Here is a 19,411-nt window from a genome sequence, read left to right as displayed (position 1 = left end):
TACAACTATATTTTGGATACTTTCTTGTAAAAATGTTTAAGAAAAAATAAGTCAGTACCCGAAATCGCTCAATCTTTGATCTAACACCATCTGTAACTTTAGTTTTTTAGCAATTTCAAAAAATTTTCTGTACTAGATTTATAAGTTTAGGTCTCCATATATATAAAAAAACACAAATACATTTTCCTTATTTTTAAAAATCAATACATAAATAAAATTATTATGTTAAATTTAATATTGTAATTATTTTTATCCTTTTTGTAGATTTAATATACATACTTACTGACCCAGTTAAAATTTAACCTTTTATAAACAACAAAACGAAACAAAAACCAAAAAACCAAAACAAAATTTCAAAAACAAAAAAGGTCATAATAAAAAAATTTATTTTTTATCTTTCTTTAAACATCCTATTCGATTAAATCAAGGCCAAAAATTAAATAATGTTAACCCTCGTCAACTTATAATGATCCTCTAACTTTTGTTTTGAATTATTTTTAAGTATTTCTTTCTATGATATTGTTATACTTTTATACCACTATTGTTATATTTTTTTCTGAATATTTCTTTTGTTTATTGCAATTAAATTAAAAATTACAATTCCATTTTCACAATTCTATATTCCGTGGAATAACCAGGTTTTTTTACAATTGTTGAAACGGCATTATATAAGAAATACAATTATTTTTGTTGGCATTCATCTTATTAAAAAAATATTTAAATAAAAAAAAAATGATTTTTCATTAATGGTAAAGTATATGAGAGACAAAACATGTGTTCTACATTTCTACAAGATACATTTAATTATCGAATTCCTGCTTCAGTTAGTATAGTTAATTTTCAGAATATACAAATATATACATATGTACTTTACAAGGCGTCCGAGACTCTCTCCCACTAAACTCGAATTTTGATTTTGCACTTAAACATCTGGGAAACTAAAAAAGTTTTTGATACCAATGAAACATCGCTTGAAGGAGAATTTTACGAGTTCTAAAATTAATATATGAAGTATGTAGACCAACTTGAATATTCTTATTAGCACTTTTCCAAAAAAAGTGCTTATTAGTTTCATTCTGTCCGTCCGTCCGTCCGTCCGTCCGTCTGTCCGTGTGTCTGTTTACAAAACTTCTACACTCTCAAAGATAGAAAGCTGAAATTTAATACGTGCATAGATCTTTAATAGAAACTTATTTTCGTTGAACAAAATTTTTACCTATCTCCCCCCCTCTAGAAGTTATAACCCCCCAAAGCCCTAAAAATGGCCTATTTTAACTATTTGTTGCAATGAAACTATAAGCATTTTTGAAATTTTGCAAACGCAGAAAGGCAGTGGGTTGCTTTCCCTAGCTCTGTTGACTGTAGTTAAACTTCAGAAAAACAAAATGGCCGTTCAAATTTACCGTTATCTAAAGTCCCTTTTTTCCAAATTTTTGATGTCGTTTTTCTCCTAGACCCTAGCCTGCAGAAGCTTGAAATTAGGAGCTTTTAGACATTAACAAATAGTTCATTTCGTTAGAAGAAAATTTTTTTCCATCTCCACCCCCTCTCAAGTTATCGCCTCTTGAAATTCGTAAAATTTGAATTTTTGACACCTTATATTTCCGAAACCGCAAGATTTTTCAAATTTCTATAAACGCAAAAAGCTAACGGCAAATTCCATGACATTAAAAAATATAATTATTCTTCTTAACTCACACAATTAAACCTTAAAATCAAGCATTTTGTTAACCCCTCTTTATATTAATTTTTGCTCTATTTCAAAGACTGCATAAATCGTTCATCCTAAATATATGCAATCCTAGAAATAGTTTCGTTTATGAATGAAAATAATTTTGATAGTGTGGTGGATATACATAGATTGTTTTCAAAAGCAGAATTTTCACTTGTTGAAGGGAAAAGTGCTACAATACAAACCATTGGTTTGACCCAACTTTATTTATGACAATTCCATAGAAATAATTTTTTGATATTAAATATGATTTTATCTTTTTAAAAGCAGAAGTTGTTGTTTCCATTTAGGTGAATTGACATACTAATTTAATATTTACAATAGAGAATTCACTTTTCGAATAATAGCTCAACAATGTCAACGTTTCTGCCTATTTCCGGAATTGTAAATAAGAATAAAAAAAAAAGATTGGACTGTTTTCACAAATACAAATTTTGCGGCCTCAAAACTCGAGAAGGAGGGCCCAAATGTCGCTTACATTAATAATTTACGCTACTTTCATTTTTATACATATTGTTTTACTCTTTTACATTTAATAATTTAACATTATTTACCAAAAATAATTACTAAAATAAATTAGCAAATTCATTATTTTATAAATATAAATGCCCACATGCATACACTAAACAACATTTTTAACAATTTAACATTTCACTTTTTGTGCCTGTTATACATTTAATATAACATTAAACTTTCATACACACATATCACAATTTTAATCCTTTACTTTCTGTAAAAAAAAACAAAAAAAAAACAGTAGCCATAATCTGTAAAATTGAAAATTTAAAACAAAGTCAAATTTTAAATAATTTCGGAAAGTTGTGGGTTAAAATTATATTTTTAAAAGTTTATGTCAAAGCTTATAAACATTCATAATTTTAGTGAGATTACGCAAAGCATTCTACATACGTATTTTTATATAAATAAAAAAAATATTTTATTTAAATACTTAATAAAAATTTTACTAATTTATATTTTTATTGCTCTCTATTTTGTTCTCTTATATTACAGAATATTTCTTTTATTGGAGAAATATTAAAATAAAAATTATTCGACCAGATATTGAATGTACTAATGGTATTATACACGTTATTGATATACCAATTTTAGAACCAGATGATGTAAGGAATACAATTGGAGGTACTAAAAACAAAGAATTAGCACTAAGTGCATTTATTGCAAATATTTTAATAATATTTTTAGTTAAATTTTTATCATAAACAATATATTATAAATATATACATATATATAAATATAATATATAGAAATTTATATATATTAAAATTAATTAAATAAATTATAAAAGAAAAGAAAAATAAAAAAAAAAATTAAAAAAAAAATAAAAGAAAATAACAGAAAAAAAAGAAAGATTTTTAATTTTGATTTTTCATAAAATCTAGTATTATTATTATTAGAATTATGTAATAAATGCGAAAAAAATGAAATGAAATATAAAATTTAAATATGGGGAAAAAACAAAATTTTAAATTAATTAAAATATTATAAATTTTTTTTGATTAAATTATTATTCAATATTATTATTTAAAAGATTTTCTTTTTTCTTATTTAAATACGAAAATGATTAATTTTTAAATAAAATTTTAATTTATTTTTAAAAATTAATAATAATGAGTTTTTTTTTTGTAATACGTCATCTACAGTTTCATGATGTCAGAATATTTAAAATTAGTTTATTTGTTTTTAATTTTTTTTTAGAATTTTTTAAATATATAGATTTGATGTTTATACAATAATATTTATATATAAATGTTTAATTAAATAGATTATTTTCTTATATATAAATACATTTAATTATTATTTTGTTACTTTTACTGTTTAAAAATGGAAAAAAAGACCTAAAATGAAAATATTAAAGAATTAAATCATAATAGTGTCGAAAAATTAAAACAAAATTCATTCATTTAATTTTCTTTCTTAATAATTTTCCCTCTTAATTATTTATTAATTTTTTTCTTTGTTTAAAATATATATGTATATACATATATTTTTTAAGTGTAATAAGTGAATAAAATATTTTTTTAATGAAAAAAAAAAATTTAAAAAAAATTAAAAAAAAACAAAAACATTCTTGCTTTTGAGTTGATTTTTTTGTGTATTTTATAATTATCTAAATTATTTTAATTAAGGTATTATTATAATAATAACATAAAAAAAACAAACACATTATTTTTATAATTAAATTAATATTAAATTAAAATTTATTTAAAATAAAAATCCGTAAAGAAAAAATGAAATATTACAAAAATATTAGAGCATTTCAAATGAAAAAATTAACAAAGTTTTTAATCTAACTCCCCGCCCCCTTCCCCAATTCCCCTTTAAACTGCGTAAAACTTTATGTTGTAACTCAGAAAACAACTCACTCGGCTTTCAAAATTGAATTTTTTTGTTTAATAAAAAAAATATCAATTTTTTATACACACTGCCATAATTTAACTTTTTAAAGAAAAAAAAAAAAATTAAATTAAAAAATCGGAATTCCAAAAGAAAATTAAACTTCAAAAGAAAAATTTATAAAAAAACTCAATCACAAATTTGAAATTAAATTTCAAGAAATTAAAATTTCTTAACACATTTTCCTCTTGTTTCCTAGTATTAATTATAGTAATTAACAAATAAAAACAATTATTAATCTTATAGTTCACTTAATTTTTAAAATGTAAAATAAAACAAAAAATTAAAACAAAAAAAATAATAAAATAAAAATATGTCAATAATTTTCTTTTTTGTGTATAAGAAACCGTCCCTCAAATTTTAAGTTCAATTCAACAAAATTCAATACACATACATATAAATTTAATATAGTTAAATTCAATTTTTATTTTTTATTTTAAAAAATAAAATAAATATATAATTTATTATAAAATCTGTAATATAAAAATCTTAATAACATTAAAATATATTGACAAAAACAAAAAAAATAACAAAAATCAACTAAACAAAGAGAAAAAATCAATTGTTCATATATAAATTCAATATAGGTACATACACATATAATTTGAGAAAACATCTGTATCTAAATAGGTGTTCATTGAGATATTGAATAATTATTTATTATATATGGAAATTTGTAAAAATACATATAAATAAAATTATAGAAGAAAAAGGAAATAAAAAATGAAAGAACGAAAAATTCAAACACATTTTGTCAAAATTCGATCTTATTATTGACCTGCAATATTATTTTATTTTAATAATTGAAAATTATTTTCTCGAAAACTTTATTTTCTGTTAAATACGAAACTAATTTTTTTTTAAAATATATTTTTAAAAAAAAAAAATAAATTTATTTTTTGAGTAATTTCGAAAAAATATTTTATATATGGGAATTGAGAATATGAAATTTATACAGAATAAGAAAACTTTGTTAATATATTTATAAGTAAGTATATATATATATAAATAAAAACGTAAAACAATATTTAAATAATATACATAAATATATAGCTATGTATTTTATGAATTTTATTTTGTTCTTTTATGTTTAAATTTTATATTTTTGTTCTTTAATTTCGCTTGTTTTTTTTCTGTTTTAGGTTTTATTAAAAATATTTTCTTTTATTTCATTAATTTTTTTATCATATAAATGTCTTATTATTTAAAAAAAAATAAAATTGAATAGCTATTTGTTATTAGACTTATGTGAACATCTCTGACATAGAAAAACGGAGTGAAAAATTGTATTCTTTATAAGATATTCAAAATGCAGAAAATAGTCAAATTTAAAATTCAAACGTAAAATATCAAATTGTTTTTAATTCGAAATCAATCAATATTTTTCGAAAAAATCAATATTTTTGCGCTATACAACATTCAAATAGATATTCAAACAATTACAGCTCAAACGTAACTATTCATTTTGAGTCTGACTACAATTTATATTCTAATTTTTACCAAATGTTCTTTACATTTGATGCCATACGTTGAAACTCACAATTTAAAACATAATCTCAACAATATACATAAAAATGTTGTTATAAACCTTAAATATAATAAAAAGTTTTACAAACATTGCAAGTCAGTAAAACATTACTTTCTAATTTTTTATAAATATATATGTATGCATGTAATTATTTGCGCATATCGTTTTAAAATTCAATTACAAAATCTACAAGTAGGAGTTTTTTAATTATAATCATATTTCTTTCTGACAAATAAATTTCTATTAATTAATTTTATAAATTCGCTATATATTTCACTTTAAAAACAGTTTTTCAATATATAGCTACTTGCATATTGTATAAACTCCTTACAATTCTTATTACATATTATAATTAATTTGAATTAACAAAAAATTTAGCTATATAATATTTTTAGTGAAGCCACATAATCAAATTTATCAAATAGCTTTACAATAAAAATTTATTTAAATTTAATAATTATTTTAATAATGTACACAAAAATTTAAAACATAAATATACATACAAGTATGTATATATAGCATGAAATACAAAAAAAACTGCAATAAAATACATAAAGAGTATAAAATATCCTATTTCATTTTCATTTCATTTGACATGTCATTTTAATATATTTAATAACTGCCGAAACCATTTAAAACCAAAAAAAAAAATGCATAAAAAAATAAAATCAATTAGAAAAAAAAATCAACTAAGTAGATTGTTAAGTAAAACAACATTAATATTAATAATATATGGTGATTGTATAAAAAAAATTAATTAAAGAAATTAATAATAAATTACAAAATAAAATAATAAAACAAATCAGGAGGAACAGAAACGCGTAAAATTAAAATTTTTGGCGGGAAAATACAATTCATTAGTATAGCATTTTAACTATCACGCATCCATTCATATTAAATATACAAAGATTACCATATTAACATATGGATAATAGTTGAGTTTAAAAATTTTAATATATAATTTACACTACGTGTACATATACATGTATATGTATAGATATATATTAAATATACATACATATTTTGTGTGAAATTAAAATATTAAAGATGTGTTCATCGAAAAAACAAAAAAAAGAATTTATTGATTTAAATTTTAAAGCAATATTTTAGTACACAATTTCCAACACATTTAAATTTATTAATAAAAAACACAAAATAAAATTGTCTTTTCATTTACATGATTTTCAATTGATTTTTCCTGTTTTTAATTTTTTTAAATACATACTCAAAAATTTTCCCAAAACACACACTTACATACATACATGTATCTTAACAATAATTATCAATAATATTGTTACTGTGTTATTTATGCTTAATAATATAAAATATATATACGATTAATATTAAATTATAAGTTAATACAATCAATTAGCGTATAAATTAATATAAAAATTAATATAAAAAAATCCGTCAAAAATTAATATATCATTTAAAAAATGAAAAAAAGTACACTTTCCTGCTAAAAATATGTAGATATTTATAACAAAATCAATTTCATAAAAAAATTTCCCTATATATACGAGTATAACATCTATACATATACATAATATTTAATTAATAAAAACATAATTAAAATAAAAAAAAAAAACATAATCACTGATCTGAAAAAAATACAAGAATCATCTGTTCATACAAAAAAACGATATGTTAATAGTACTATTTAAATTTTATGTAATAAAATTTAAATTAAAAAAAAAAACAAAATTAATGTCATTAGTAAATAATTAATATATACATATATAAACATATATATACATATATATATACTAAATATACTGTATATATACTATATCTATGTGATATATATATATACAGTATATTTATGTATATATATACATATATATACTCTAAAATTAGTTATAAATTTACACATTCGTAGGTATATAAATATATAGATAGCTTTTCCACTTCTCATTATATTTTCAATCTATATAAATATTAAAATACTAATATAGTAGTATATAAATTATAATTTTAATGGTTATAATATTATATAAAATATAAATGTATATAATAATATAAATAAAATATGCAAGAAAATACTAAAATAAAACAAAAAAAAAACAATAAACTATTAAATTTTATAGATAACTGTAGAGTTCTTGAAAACAAAATAGAAAACAGAAAAGATATATGTAAAGTAATATATATGTTTAAATAAATTACATAGAAATTTCATTAACATTTGAAAAAATAAAATACATCCCTACGTACACATTTATACAAATAATATTATAAGAGAAGAAATTTTATTTTGATGTTCGAATAAATCGATATTCCATTCCAAAATCAAAAACATTCTCCAATCTAAACGGATTTCATTAAAACCCAATTCCATTGTTTCCAATTTGTTTCCATTTGAAATTTAGAATTAATATACATACATGTGTTAATATAATTTATTAAATTTATAATTAAAAAAACAGTTAAAAGTTAATCATTCGGTATTAAAAAAAACATGAATTTAATGACAAAAATTTTATTTCGAATGATTAAATTCACATAGTTTCTTCTAAACAATTTTTAGAATACAAGATTTATTTTTCACTATAGCCCATTTCTCAGGAATATGTAAAAATCAGAACAATTTATTCAAATAAAAATTAATTCAGCAATATTTTTCTTATTTAAAATAAAATATTCTTGCAAATTTTTCAATATTTTTTTGTGTGAAAAGATTTTTAAATCACACAGTATTATTTTATTTTATGCAAAAAAAAATGATTTACATATTTATATGCATATTTATTGAATTTTTTTTTAATGCGATATGACTGATATTTCTCTTATACTTTAAAAAAATATGTTCTCTTATAATCATTATTATAATACATATATATTACAGTATACCACATGAAATATCAAATAAATTGAAAAAAAAAAAATTAATTAATTTGCATAATGTTATAAAAATAAAGAAAAATATTAAATATTATTTTATATAAATTAAATACATTTTTATATATAATTAATAAAATATTAAATAATGTACACATTCATTATAATTGAAAGCATATACATACATATATATACATACTTCTATACTTTCATTATGTAACACTTTCATGGTGTAATTAATTAGTATAATAGTTATAATATTAATTAATATAATAGCTATGTAGTATAAAACAAATTTAAATTTGTAAGATTAAAATATAGTAAAAATATTATAAAATTAATCTGTATACATGTAAACGTATATAAATATATATAAATATATATAAATATATATATATTTACATAATATATATATACATAATATATTATATATATATATATATTATGTATATATATAAATATATAATATATATATGCATATTATATATTTATATATAATATACATATATATATAATATTAGTTGTATTATGCATACAACTATTAATGTCAACATATATGAACCTATACATATAATTTAATATATTTATATATACAGTTATTACATAATATACGTTTATTAATTTAAATATATAAATATACGTTAACATGTATATAAAGCAGAAATAATTTAAAAACAACCAAAACGTTTATCAGTTTTTTTTTAGAATTATAAGAGTTTTTAGTGTTTAAAAAAGGAAAATTAATTATTAATTATTTATTTTTTAAAAAAGAAAACAAATAATAATGTAAATTTATATATAAAATTAATGTTCAAGTAGGTATTTATAATAAAGAATGTTGCGTTTTTTGATCATTCAAAAAAAAAAGATACAAAATACATAAATTATGCATAAATATATTTTCAAACATTTAAAAAATACATCAAAATTTCAAAAATAATTAAATTTTTCCCTCATACAAATTCGCATATACATACATTGATTATTATTTTTTTTTATAAATGTAATAAATATAATTTTTGATTATTTTTTATTTTTCAAAAATTAGTTTTATTATGTCGATAATAAATTAAAGAAATTCAGCTAATTTAATATTAGTTCCAATACTTATTTCTGCTTAAATGAAAATTTATTATTATATTGTTCAACTAAAATAAAATTTAATGTCTCAGCTTCTATTAAATTCATAAGTATTCTATAAAGACAATAAATTTATGTATACATGAAAAGAAAACTTTACCTTTCAAATGTACAAAAAAGTACAAAAATCCGAACAAAAGAATAACAAATATTCCTTTGACATAAATCAAGATACGAGTATACCTCTTTGGGAAAATCCTCTGAAGGTGTAATAGACGATCTCAAACTGAGTTTTTTTTTACACTAAATTAACAATATATTTAATATACTTATTTCATTTACTTCCTGTCAGATTTCTTATTTCTCTTTTATATTAAAATTAGAAAATTAAATAAAAACAAATGTCTTAAACCACATACCATTAATTTATACACTTTCACTTTTCTTATTAAACTTTTAAAGTTTTAAGCTTAACGCATAAGAGTGCTTTTACTTTCAAAAGTTTATTTTGAGATTTTTTAGAGCATTTGTGTGTGTATATTGCAGTTATAATTTTAAAATAATAAATTGTCGACATAATAAGTATAACTATTTCATGTAATTATAATTAATATAATTTTCCCATTTTCTAAATTTTCTATTAGAAAAATTCAATTTTATATTATTTAATTGACTACCATACAAATTAGTAATATTATTAAAAACTAAAAAAATATTTTTATTTTATTGTTAAGTAAATATATATTTTTTTATAATTATTATAAAATTTTCAAAAATTATTATTACATTTCTATTTATATATATACAAAATATAATATATATATAATAAAAATTATTTATAGATTAAAATTAAAAACCATAAATGGGAAATATTTGCCGAACACAGCACTACAAATATAATAAAAAAAAATTACAAAAATTATACAAAATTTTTTTCCAAAAACAAAAATATACAAAATATGCAATTGAAAAAGGAAAAGAAAATTTTCAAAAACGTTTATACATAAATGTTCATGTAAAACAATAATTATAAATGCAAAAAAAAAACATAAAAAAAATACTTTATATTACCTGTATTAATTATATTACCTGTAAAGTTATAGAAATGTTGCTTTTATGTTATAAATTTTCTTCACTTTTAAAACGAATAAAAACCAAATAACAAAACTAAAGTATAGCTTCTTCATACATACAAATATAATGATGTGTATATATCAAAAAAACGTATTTATATATAAATTTAATAATTAATAAAAAAAAATTAAGAAAAATTAACCTTAAAATAATTATTGTTCACAATAAGCATAATAAAACCAAAATAATATAATAATAATGTATAAAATAGTTATGATAATTAATTTTAAAATTAAAATTAAAAATGAAAATCAACAATAAAAGGATGAGACAAAAAATTTTTTTTTATTTTGTTTCTTAATTTATGTAAAATCTGCACAGGATGCTGAAAATAATGATGAAACTCAGAATAAAATAAGAACAATAATAAATTAAATAAAATAAAAAAATTAAAATAAAAAATAGAATTGATAGCAATAAAAGTAAAATTTTAATTATTAAATTAATTGGAAATAAATTGAAAATCTATTAAATTTTATTTTTTGAAAAATAATATTTAAATTCATATAGAAAAAAGAAAAAAAGCAAAGATAAAAGAAAACATTTATTTATTTATTTCTTAAAGAAAAAATTATACAATTAAATATACAATTTATTTTCGTGTGTAAACGCCTCTTAAATTAAATAATTAATTATATTATAAAAAAAATCTGACAACCTGATAATTAAATAGAGAGACAAAGTTATTGTTTTCGTATTGATTTATGCCTCAATTTACTTTAATTTTTTTATTTATTCAATTTTAGATATTTCGGTAAAGTTATCATTTGGTTATTATAAATTGACCTTCGAGAGTTATATTCAGACTAACATTTTTTAAACCAAAATTTAAGTTAGATAAAACACAAAAATTTATTTAAAAAAAGAACATTATTTTGGTTTGAAACTCACATTTTAATGTTGAAAATATTTAAGAGACTGTAATTATTAAAAAAGAAGAAAACTATTTATTAAAAGAGGAAAACTACTTTATTTCTGGAATATTTTATTATTTATTAACCTTCAATAATTAAATATTTTATTTATATTTTAATGTTGAAACTCAATATTTTTTTGTTATCTTACTATTTATGCACTTTGCTGGTGAAAAAAATAAGAAATTATTAAATTCATATATGTACATATGTACCTTTCGATTCAAGAAGCATTTGCGGTACTAAAGTTTTATACATATTTCGTATGTTATATCATAATTTTTACATTAATTTTCAAATGTTGCTTAACTTTTATCTTTTTCAACTTACAAATATATTGTTTGTACATTTTCGTGATTTTATTCATATTTTACGAAGTTTTTAATTGTTATATTCTCCCACATATTATGATAACATTTTAAGTATTCCCTGAATTCCAACATTTTTGGTCACTTTTTCAATAATATTAAAAAAAAATTTTATAAATATTTTCTGTGTTAATTTTAAACTCACGTTTCCCTTTTATAGGATGTTGTTATTTTCGGGCATAAATCTTTACCTTACGTTAATATACTTTATATATATATATATATAAATATTTTGTTAAAAGAAAAGAGCATCAATTATACTTTTAATATTCCAAATAATCAATTCAATAAAATTATTATTTAATGTAATTAAATAATATATTAATGTAAAATTCAGTCAGTAGCTATACGTCAAATTTTAAAAAGTTATATAAAAAATAAAATATTACTTAAATTTTAAAAACACATTGAAATTAATTTTATAACATAGAAAATCTTAAAAACAACATAGAAATTCTTAATTTATTAAAATAAAAATTATAAATAAATAATTTTAATTAGTAAATTATTAATATTCAATTTGAATAATTTTTTAAATTACAAAACAAAAAACAATGTGGATAAAAAGACCATATTTAACTAAATAAACTACATTTACAAATTTTACAACAATATAAAAATTATCGGTGCTCATTATTAAATTTTTTTTAATAACAGAATTAATTAGACGTATAGCTAGTGCCTTATTGTTAAACAAAAACAAACAAATATATTAAATATAAAATTATTTAAAAGAATGCAAAAAATGCTTAATTAAATTTAAATTAATTTCATATTTAAATAATTTATTCCAAATATTTATATTATAATATTATATAAATTTATTTACAATAAAAATTATTATTCCAAAAGTATTTTTAAATGATTGCATAATTTTTAAAAATTAAATATTTACCTATTTGATTATTTAAAAAAGTTAAATCAAGAAAAAAAAAGGAAAATTAAAACTTCTATTTAAAAAAATACCAAATACATTATTTATTAAAAGTTATTTTTAAATTTAATATATATAGAAATAAATATAAGGTATAAAAAAAAAAAATTTATAATATTTGAGTTTTATTAAAATAAAAATGACAAAAAAAAACATTATTTTAAACAAATAATATTGTAAAATATAAAAAAAAAATATGTAAATTACACGCATACAACACCAAAATGCACTCATTTGTATATTTTATAATTGTTGCTTATTTTAATAATTTAAGAAAAGAAAGAAAAAACTATAATAATTTTGATTATAATGTTAAAAATTATTTCAAAAAATTAATTAATTAAAGCAAATGACAAGAGATGATAAATTTCCCGTTACTTAATTAAAATTATTTTCTTAACACTTACATTTATGGTTATTCTAAAATGAATAAATAAAACTTCAGTTACTTATCCATATAACACAATTTTTTTAAAGAATTCTGCATATTTCTACCCGAATAATTATTTCCTAAACTTGATGTTAATGTTTAAATTTTTTTAAAATAATAATTAATCATTCTTAATTTAATTAATAATTAAATTATCTAAAATTAATAATTAATCATTACTTAATTTTAAATATTTACCAAAGTTGTAATATAGAACACTTTTAATATAAATATAAAATATCTATATTAAAATCTTTACTTTTTTTTTCTTCTGTTCAATAAAGTTTTTTAAGTCTTTTATCGTGCTTTAATTAAACCAAAAAAAAAAAAGAATAAATAAAAAAATAAACCAAAAGAAATATAATTAAAAATTATAAATATTAGAATTAAAATTTTGTGTCTTATATTCTTCTGTAATTAGAAATTATCACATTTAAAAAAAAAAAACAAAAAAAAAAAAACAAAATTATAAAATAATAATTAATTTTGAATCAAAATTTTTCGGATAATTAAAATTAAAAATATTTCTTTCATATATGTACGAGGAGCTTTTCGTCGTGTATGCGTAAAATTTCAAAAACTAAATATTTAAAATTAATTGAAGAAATATTAATATATAAATATACATATATAAAATTGACGAAGAATTTATGTATAAAAAACAAAAAGGAAAAAATTTAAAATCGTGAAAAGTACACTAAAAAGATAAAATAAAATAGCAAAATTAATTATAAAAACTTAAGTATGAAAAACTCAATCATATAGAACAGTATAAAATTAAATTTTAATAAATTTACAAAAAAAATATAAGAAATTTAAGTAATAATTTTTTTCTTAAGATTTTATTTTTCTTTATTATTTCAAATTCTTTAAATTTTTCCGCATACAAAGAGAATCTTTCACAGAAACAAAAAATTTTCCATTACCATCGGAAAAATAAAGAAAAAAAAAATTAAAAGTATAAAACAAAACTCTCTTAAAACAAAACAAAATTATTTCACAAAAATATTAATTTATATGACAAAACAGAAAATTAATTATAAAAAAAAATTATAAAAGAAAAACGAAAAAATTTAAATATTAAAAATTAAAATATAAAAAAAAATTAGGCGCCTTTTATAATTGAATTTCTAAAAGCAAAAATTAAATTTCAAAAAAATACAAAAAAAAAAATTAATAAAAATTTTATGAAATTAAAATTTGACATTAAATGAAAATAAAAAAAAAATGAGTTAAAATAAAATTAAATAAAATCATTTAAAAAGAAATTGCATCCAATTTAAAATAAAGTGAAAATTATGTAATAAAGTCTGAAAAATTCAAAAAAAAAAAAACTTTGTTTTTAGTTTTCTTTCAAATTAAAAGAAATTCAAGTTTTTCAGAATAATAGCAGGGAAGAAATTTGATCACATTTTAATTTTGACTTTCAATCTGAATATAACATCGCCGACTGCGTTCTTAAAGTATTGCATAAAGTTATGAAATTTCTATTAAATATTTATCAATGATAGAAAGTAAGTTTTAGGACTAATTCACATTATTCTTGGTACTTAATGTGCCTAGAAAAATATGAATTTGTTTCTATTTAGAAGTTAATTTCCCGTGATCCAATTACACAGCAAAGTTTCCAATTCATTTTATTACTCGTAACGAACAGAACTCAAATATTAAATTTCCAGAAATTCTGTCAATTATTACCTAAAATATAATTAAATTTACAAAATCGACCCTTAGTGAAAATTTTGTTTATCCGAGCCCTGATATTCGTGAAAAATTTACTAATTCATTGTTTTATTATTTAAATTTTAAATATAAAGTTTTATGTAAATTGGTTGATTATTTTTCTGTACATAACTAACCTAAAAGTTCAATTGCCGACACTTGATTTCCTCAAAAAATTAAGTGACTAATTGTAATATCAGGCGAAGCATATATGTACATAAACTTGCAGAAAATTTCGCTTAAAACCATTGATGACCGCTGACTATTGGTGCAGTGGTTATATGCCACCGGGCCTTTTACCGAAGGGTCTCGAGTTCTAAACCTGGTCAAATAACTATAAAAACTAAATTCAATATTTATAACTTAATATAAAATACTTATAAATATTATACAAGTAATTTTCAAGTATTATACAAGCAACTAAGAAAAATAAACAGTAAATATTAATAAACTTAAATACTTAGTATAAAGAAAAAACTACGGCAGGATAGTCACCTACCTAGTTAAAAAAGTCTATCATATTTCCCTAGCATGGAGAAAAGCATTTCTACCGAAAACTTGAAATATGAAATTTGATGCTATCACATAACCCCCTTATTGAATGCAACGCCGCCGGTAAAAATATTCATAATGCTTCTTAAAATGATGAGTGCTATTCCTACTTTAAAGTAATAGTTGAACTTATTGATTAATCATTCGACGTAAAACAAAAATTGACAATTTCATAAATTTCACAATTGCAATCATATCAAATGAAATAATTGCAAAATGACATTTCCAAATATGAAAAACCTTTTAAGTAAACTTAGAAAAAAATGATTTTTATAGATTAACAAATATCAACCAAACACTCGAGGAATAACGATTTACCTACACTACCGCGCTGTTAACGAGATAGTTATCGAAATTCTGCACCTATAGAGGTGCAAAAATTAAAATCTATAAGTTTAAGAAAAACAACATTAATAATAATTATAACAATTCTCTATCTATACCTGCTATACTAATGTGCATTCTATAGATTGCAGATTAGTATAGCAGGTAAATCTATAAATTGCAGATATGTTGACATTAATTTTTTGATTAAGTAACGTAAAAGTATTTTAGAAACTTCATATTCTAGATAATTCTGATATATGCATTCTTGCGACTATCTTCCATGACTTTTATTTATTTCTAACTTTCGTATATGTACATATACGAAAGTTAGAACTATTTCACTTATTTTATAAAATTTTATTAAAAATATTTTAGTGATATATATATGCACGGCGTTTACCATAAACTGCAAACTTCTTGACACCAGGTTTTTGCTTTACGTTTTACTAAGCATTTTCTGTAAACAAAATTATTTACTAATGTCAGAATGTTGTTTTATTTTGTTCTTTGGAAGGGCACTTATTCCTCCAGACTGACCACATTTAAAAATTGATCTGTCAAAACACACATTTTGGTAAAAACTACTAACTATGATTGTATTAACATAATATATGTAGATTGTACCAAAATTCGATAAACTCAAGTCAACGCCACATCTTTAATTTGATAGACGCCCATATTTGACCAATTTCTCATTTTTCTTCACATATCTGTATAATGTATGCGTATGCAAACCTATTCATACATATTTACTTTTCCATGTACTTAAGCCATATAAGCAAAATCTTAACTAAATCTTATGTATAAATATTACTTACACGATTAATAGTGTACCTATAAAAAAAGTAATTATAGTAATATTGATGTAGGAGTTGGAAGAAAATATTATTACAAGGCTGATTCACTTACAATAGAATATATGGGTCAAAAGGGTGATGAAACTATTAAGAATTTTACGATCTCTACAGTCCGCTGGTGTCGAATCCACAAATACTACGTACATTAATTGATTTAAATATTATGTAGATCATAGATGGCAAATCATTCGCACGCGTGTCACATTTGGCACGTTTCGAATTTTCTATGGCACGCGTGGAATTAAACATTTTCACATTTTTATTCTACTTATTTAAAAATTTTTAGGAATTTTTTTATGAATAATGTTTGTTTTAATAAAAACATAAATTTTTTACAATAATGCAAGTGTTTGTGTGGTAATACAGTTTATTTCAAGCTTCGAACAAAATTCAATTATGTTCTGTCTTTATGGAGTTTGTAACAACTTGAAGGAATCGTCTCCAGTATGGACATGTATATATATTCTTCCTCAGCGTAAAGTTCTGCGTCGATTTAGATATGTAAGTCCGTCCGATCGTACGATATCTCATTGTAATTGGACTAATTCGGAAAACGGGTTCGGGTAGCTGCAATAAAACTCCAAAACAAAATTTTAAATATTTTGTATAATAATAATAAATTCATGAAACTCGACAGTTGTGTATTCAATTTCAGGTCAGATGTAGCCCTGAAATTTTTGTAGAATGGCTTCACAGGTTCGGGTAGCTACCATAAATCTCCAAAGTTAAATTTAAACTTGGCAGTTGTGTATCTAATTTCATGTCACACACATTGAAGTTTTGGTGGAAAGACTTGAAAGGTTCGGGTAGCTGGCATACGAATCCAAAAGAAAATTTTTAATATTTAGAAACATATTAAAGCTATATTAATGAAACTTGGCAGTCTTGTGTCCACTTATAGTTTCTAATAAGTGGGGTTAACAGGTTCGAGTAGTTTCCATTAAACAATAGAAGCTAATTTTAGATATTTCAAAAAAAAAGTTTTTAAACTCAGATTGTCAAAGTGCAAGGTATTATTTTGTCGGTTTTTTACCGACTGAAACGTTTTTACTTGTTTATTACTTACATTTTGTAAAATTGAACTGATATCATTTTTTTTATTGAAATAAAAATTATTTTATACTTGCATATATAATTTTTTGAAGTTGTTATACAAAGTTGCTTTTCAGTTTAATTCCCTTATAAAATGTTCTCTGCACGTTTGCATGATAAAATATATAATTTTTAAAAAATTGGTACGCAGGTCTCACAAGCCTTGCTACCCAGGATGTAGGTTGTGTAATTTTTACTGATAATAGAGTGACCATTCTTCATTAAAAAATGTTAAAAAATGAAACCCTTCTTTATTACACATTTTTGTATTAACTAAATATCTTTTATATACATACAAAGATACATCTAAAATTTGCGGATGTTCTGACGTAATACGAGTCAAATTATGTGGGACAAAAAAATAATACGGAATTCCAATTTTTTTTTATAAATAAAAGTATTTTTTCAACTTTCTATTATAGTTTTTGTATTCTCATATAGAATCAATATTCAAAAGAAAAATTTATGAAAGAATTTACCGACAAAATTGAAGATTTACAATACAGAACATAAACACTCATATAACTGAAAATATAAATGACTAGTTTTTAAGAACAACATTCGTATATTTAACATTAATCACTTACATAGAAATAATAGAGAAAACTTTGCCGCCGCTCCATCAGTTAAAGTTACAGATATAAAAACAATATATATACATATTTTTTATTATATTTTTATTTAATATGCATACATATAATAATATGTATGTTATCTAGGTTTAAAGACTAACCAACACAAAACAAAATTTGCAAAATATGCAAATATTGGATATAAAACCTTGCCTTTTGCTTGCTCTCGATATTGATAGTTTCTATATTTCAATATTTCTTAAGAGATATTCAAAATGTAATCTCATGTATGTATGTACATTACTATACTCGATCTGTACATATACGTACATGCGTTGATGGTAGATAATGCTTTAATTACATCACATATAAAATTTTCATAGCTAATTAAATTTTAGGAAATAATCGGAAGTAAATTGCAATATGTTTTGAAGACGGGCGCAAAGCAATTTATAAGATGAGCAAATCAGAAAAATTGTATGTAGAAAAGCGGAAAACTTTTAAAGGAATATTTTTTATACTAAAACCTACTCATATATGGAAATTTAAATTCTTAAATTATGGTTATACATATATTAACACTTTCAATCAAATTCGTGTACACATTATACCTATATGTATAATCTGAATTAGATTTAAGAGTAGACATTTTTACAATTACATATTTATTGTATCTTGTTCTTGAGAAAGTTAAAGGAAAACGCAAACACTAAGTCAGATAAGCTCCTTTATTCCATACCCCGTTAATACATTCGATTTGACCTGCTTTCTTGATTTTATATTTTTCAGCAACACATAATATAAAAACTGATTTTTACCAAACGAGAAAAAATAAAGTTGATCATTCTCTGTGATATTCGTACGAAGTAGTTATCCTATTGGCAAATTTGTAATACCCTTCGAGCATACGTTCGGC

The 19,411-nt window shown here is 20.4% G+C and overlaps 1 protein-coding gene across 1 annotated transcript in view; it reads left to right on the top strand.

Annotated features, from left to right (window-relative positions):
- Nucleotides 1-13,839, top strand: part of LOC129612354 (fasciclin-1-like) — a 123,949-nt gene extending 110,110 nt beyond the window's left edge. Inside the window, exons 15-16 of the mRNA XM_055525914.1 lie at nt 2,744-2,872; nt 10,436-13,839. Coding sequence (XP_055381889.1) covers nt 2,744-2,872; nt 10,436-10,440 — 134 coding nt within the window. The 3' untranslated portion in view covers nt 10,441-13,839. The remainder of the gene's footprint in view (nt 1-2,743; nt 2,873-10,435) is intronic.
- The last annotated feature ends 5,572 nt before the right edge of the window (nt 13,840-19,411 follow it).

Source organism: Condylostylus longicornis, unplaced genomic scaffold (assembly GCF_029603195.1).
Source record: "Condylostylus longicornis isolate FDR11 unplaced genomic scaffold, ASM2960319v2 ptg000004l, whole genome shotgun sequence".
NCBI classification, from domain to species: Eukaryota; Metazoa; Arthropoda; class Insecta; order Diptera; family Dolichopodidae; genus Condylostylus; species Condylostylus longicornis.
The sequence above is the reverse complement of the archived record's forward strand: the minus strand, read 5'-3'. Positions and strand labels throughout refer to the sequence as shown.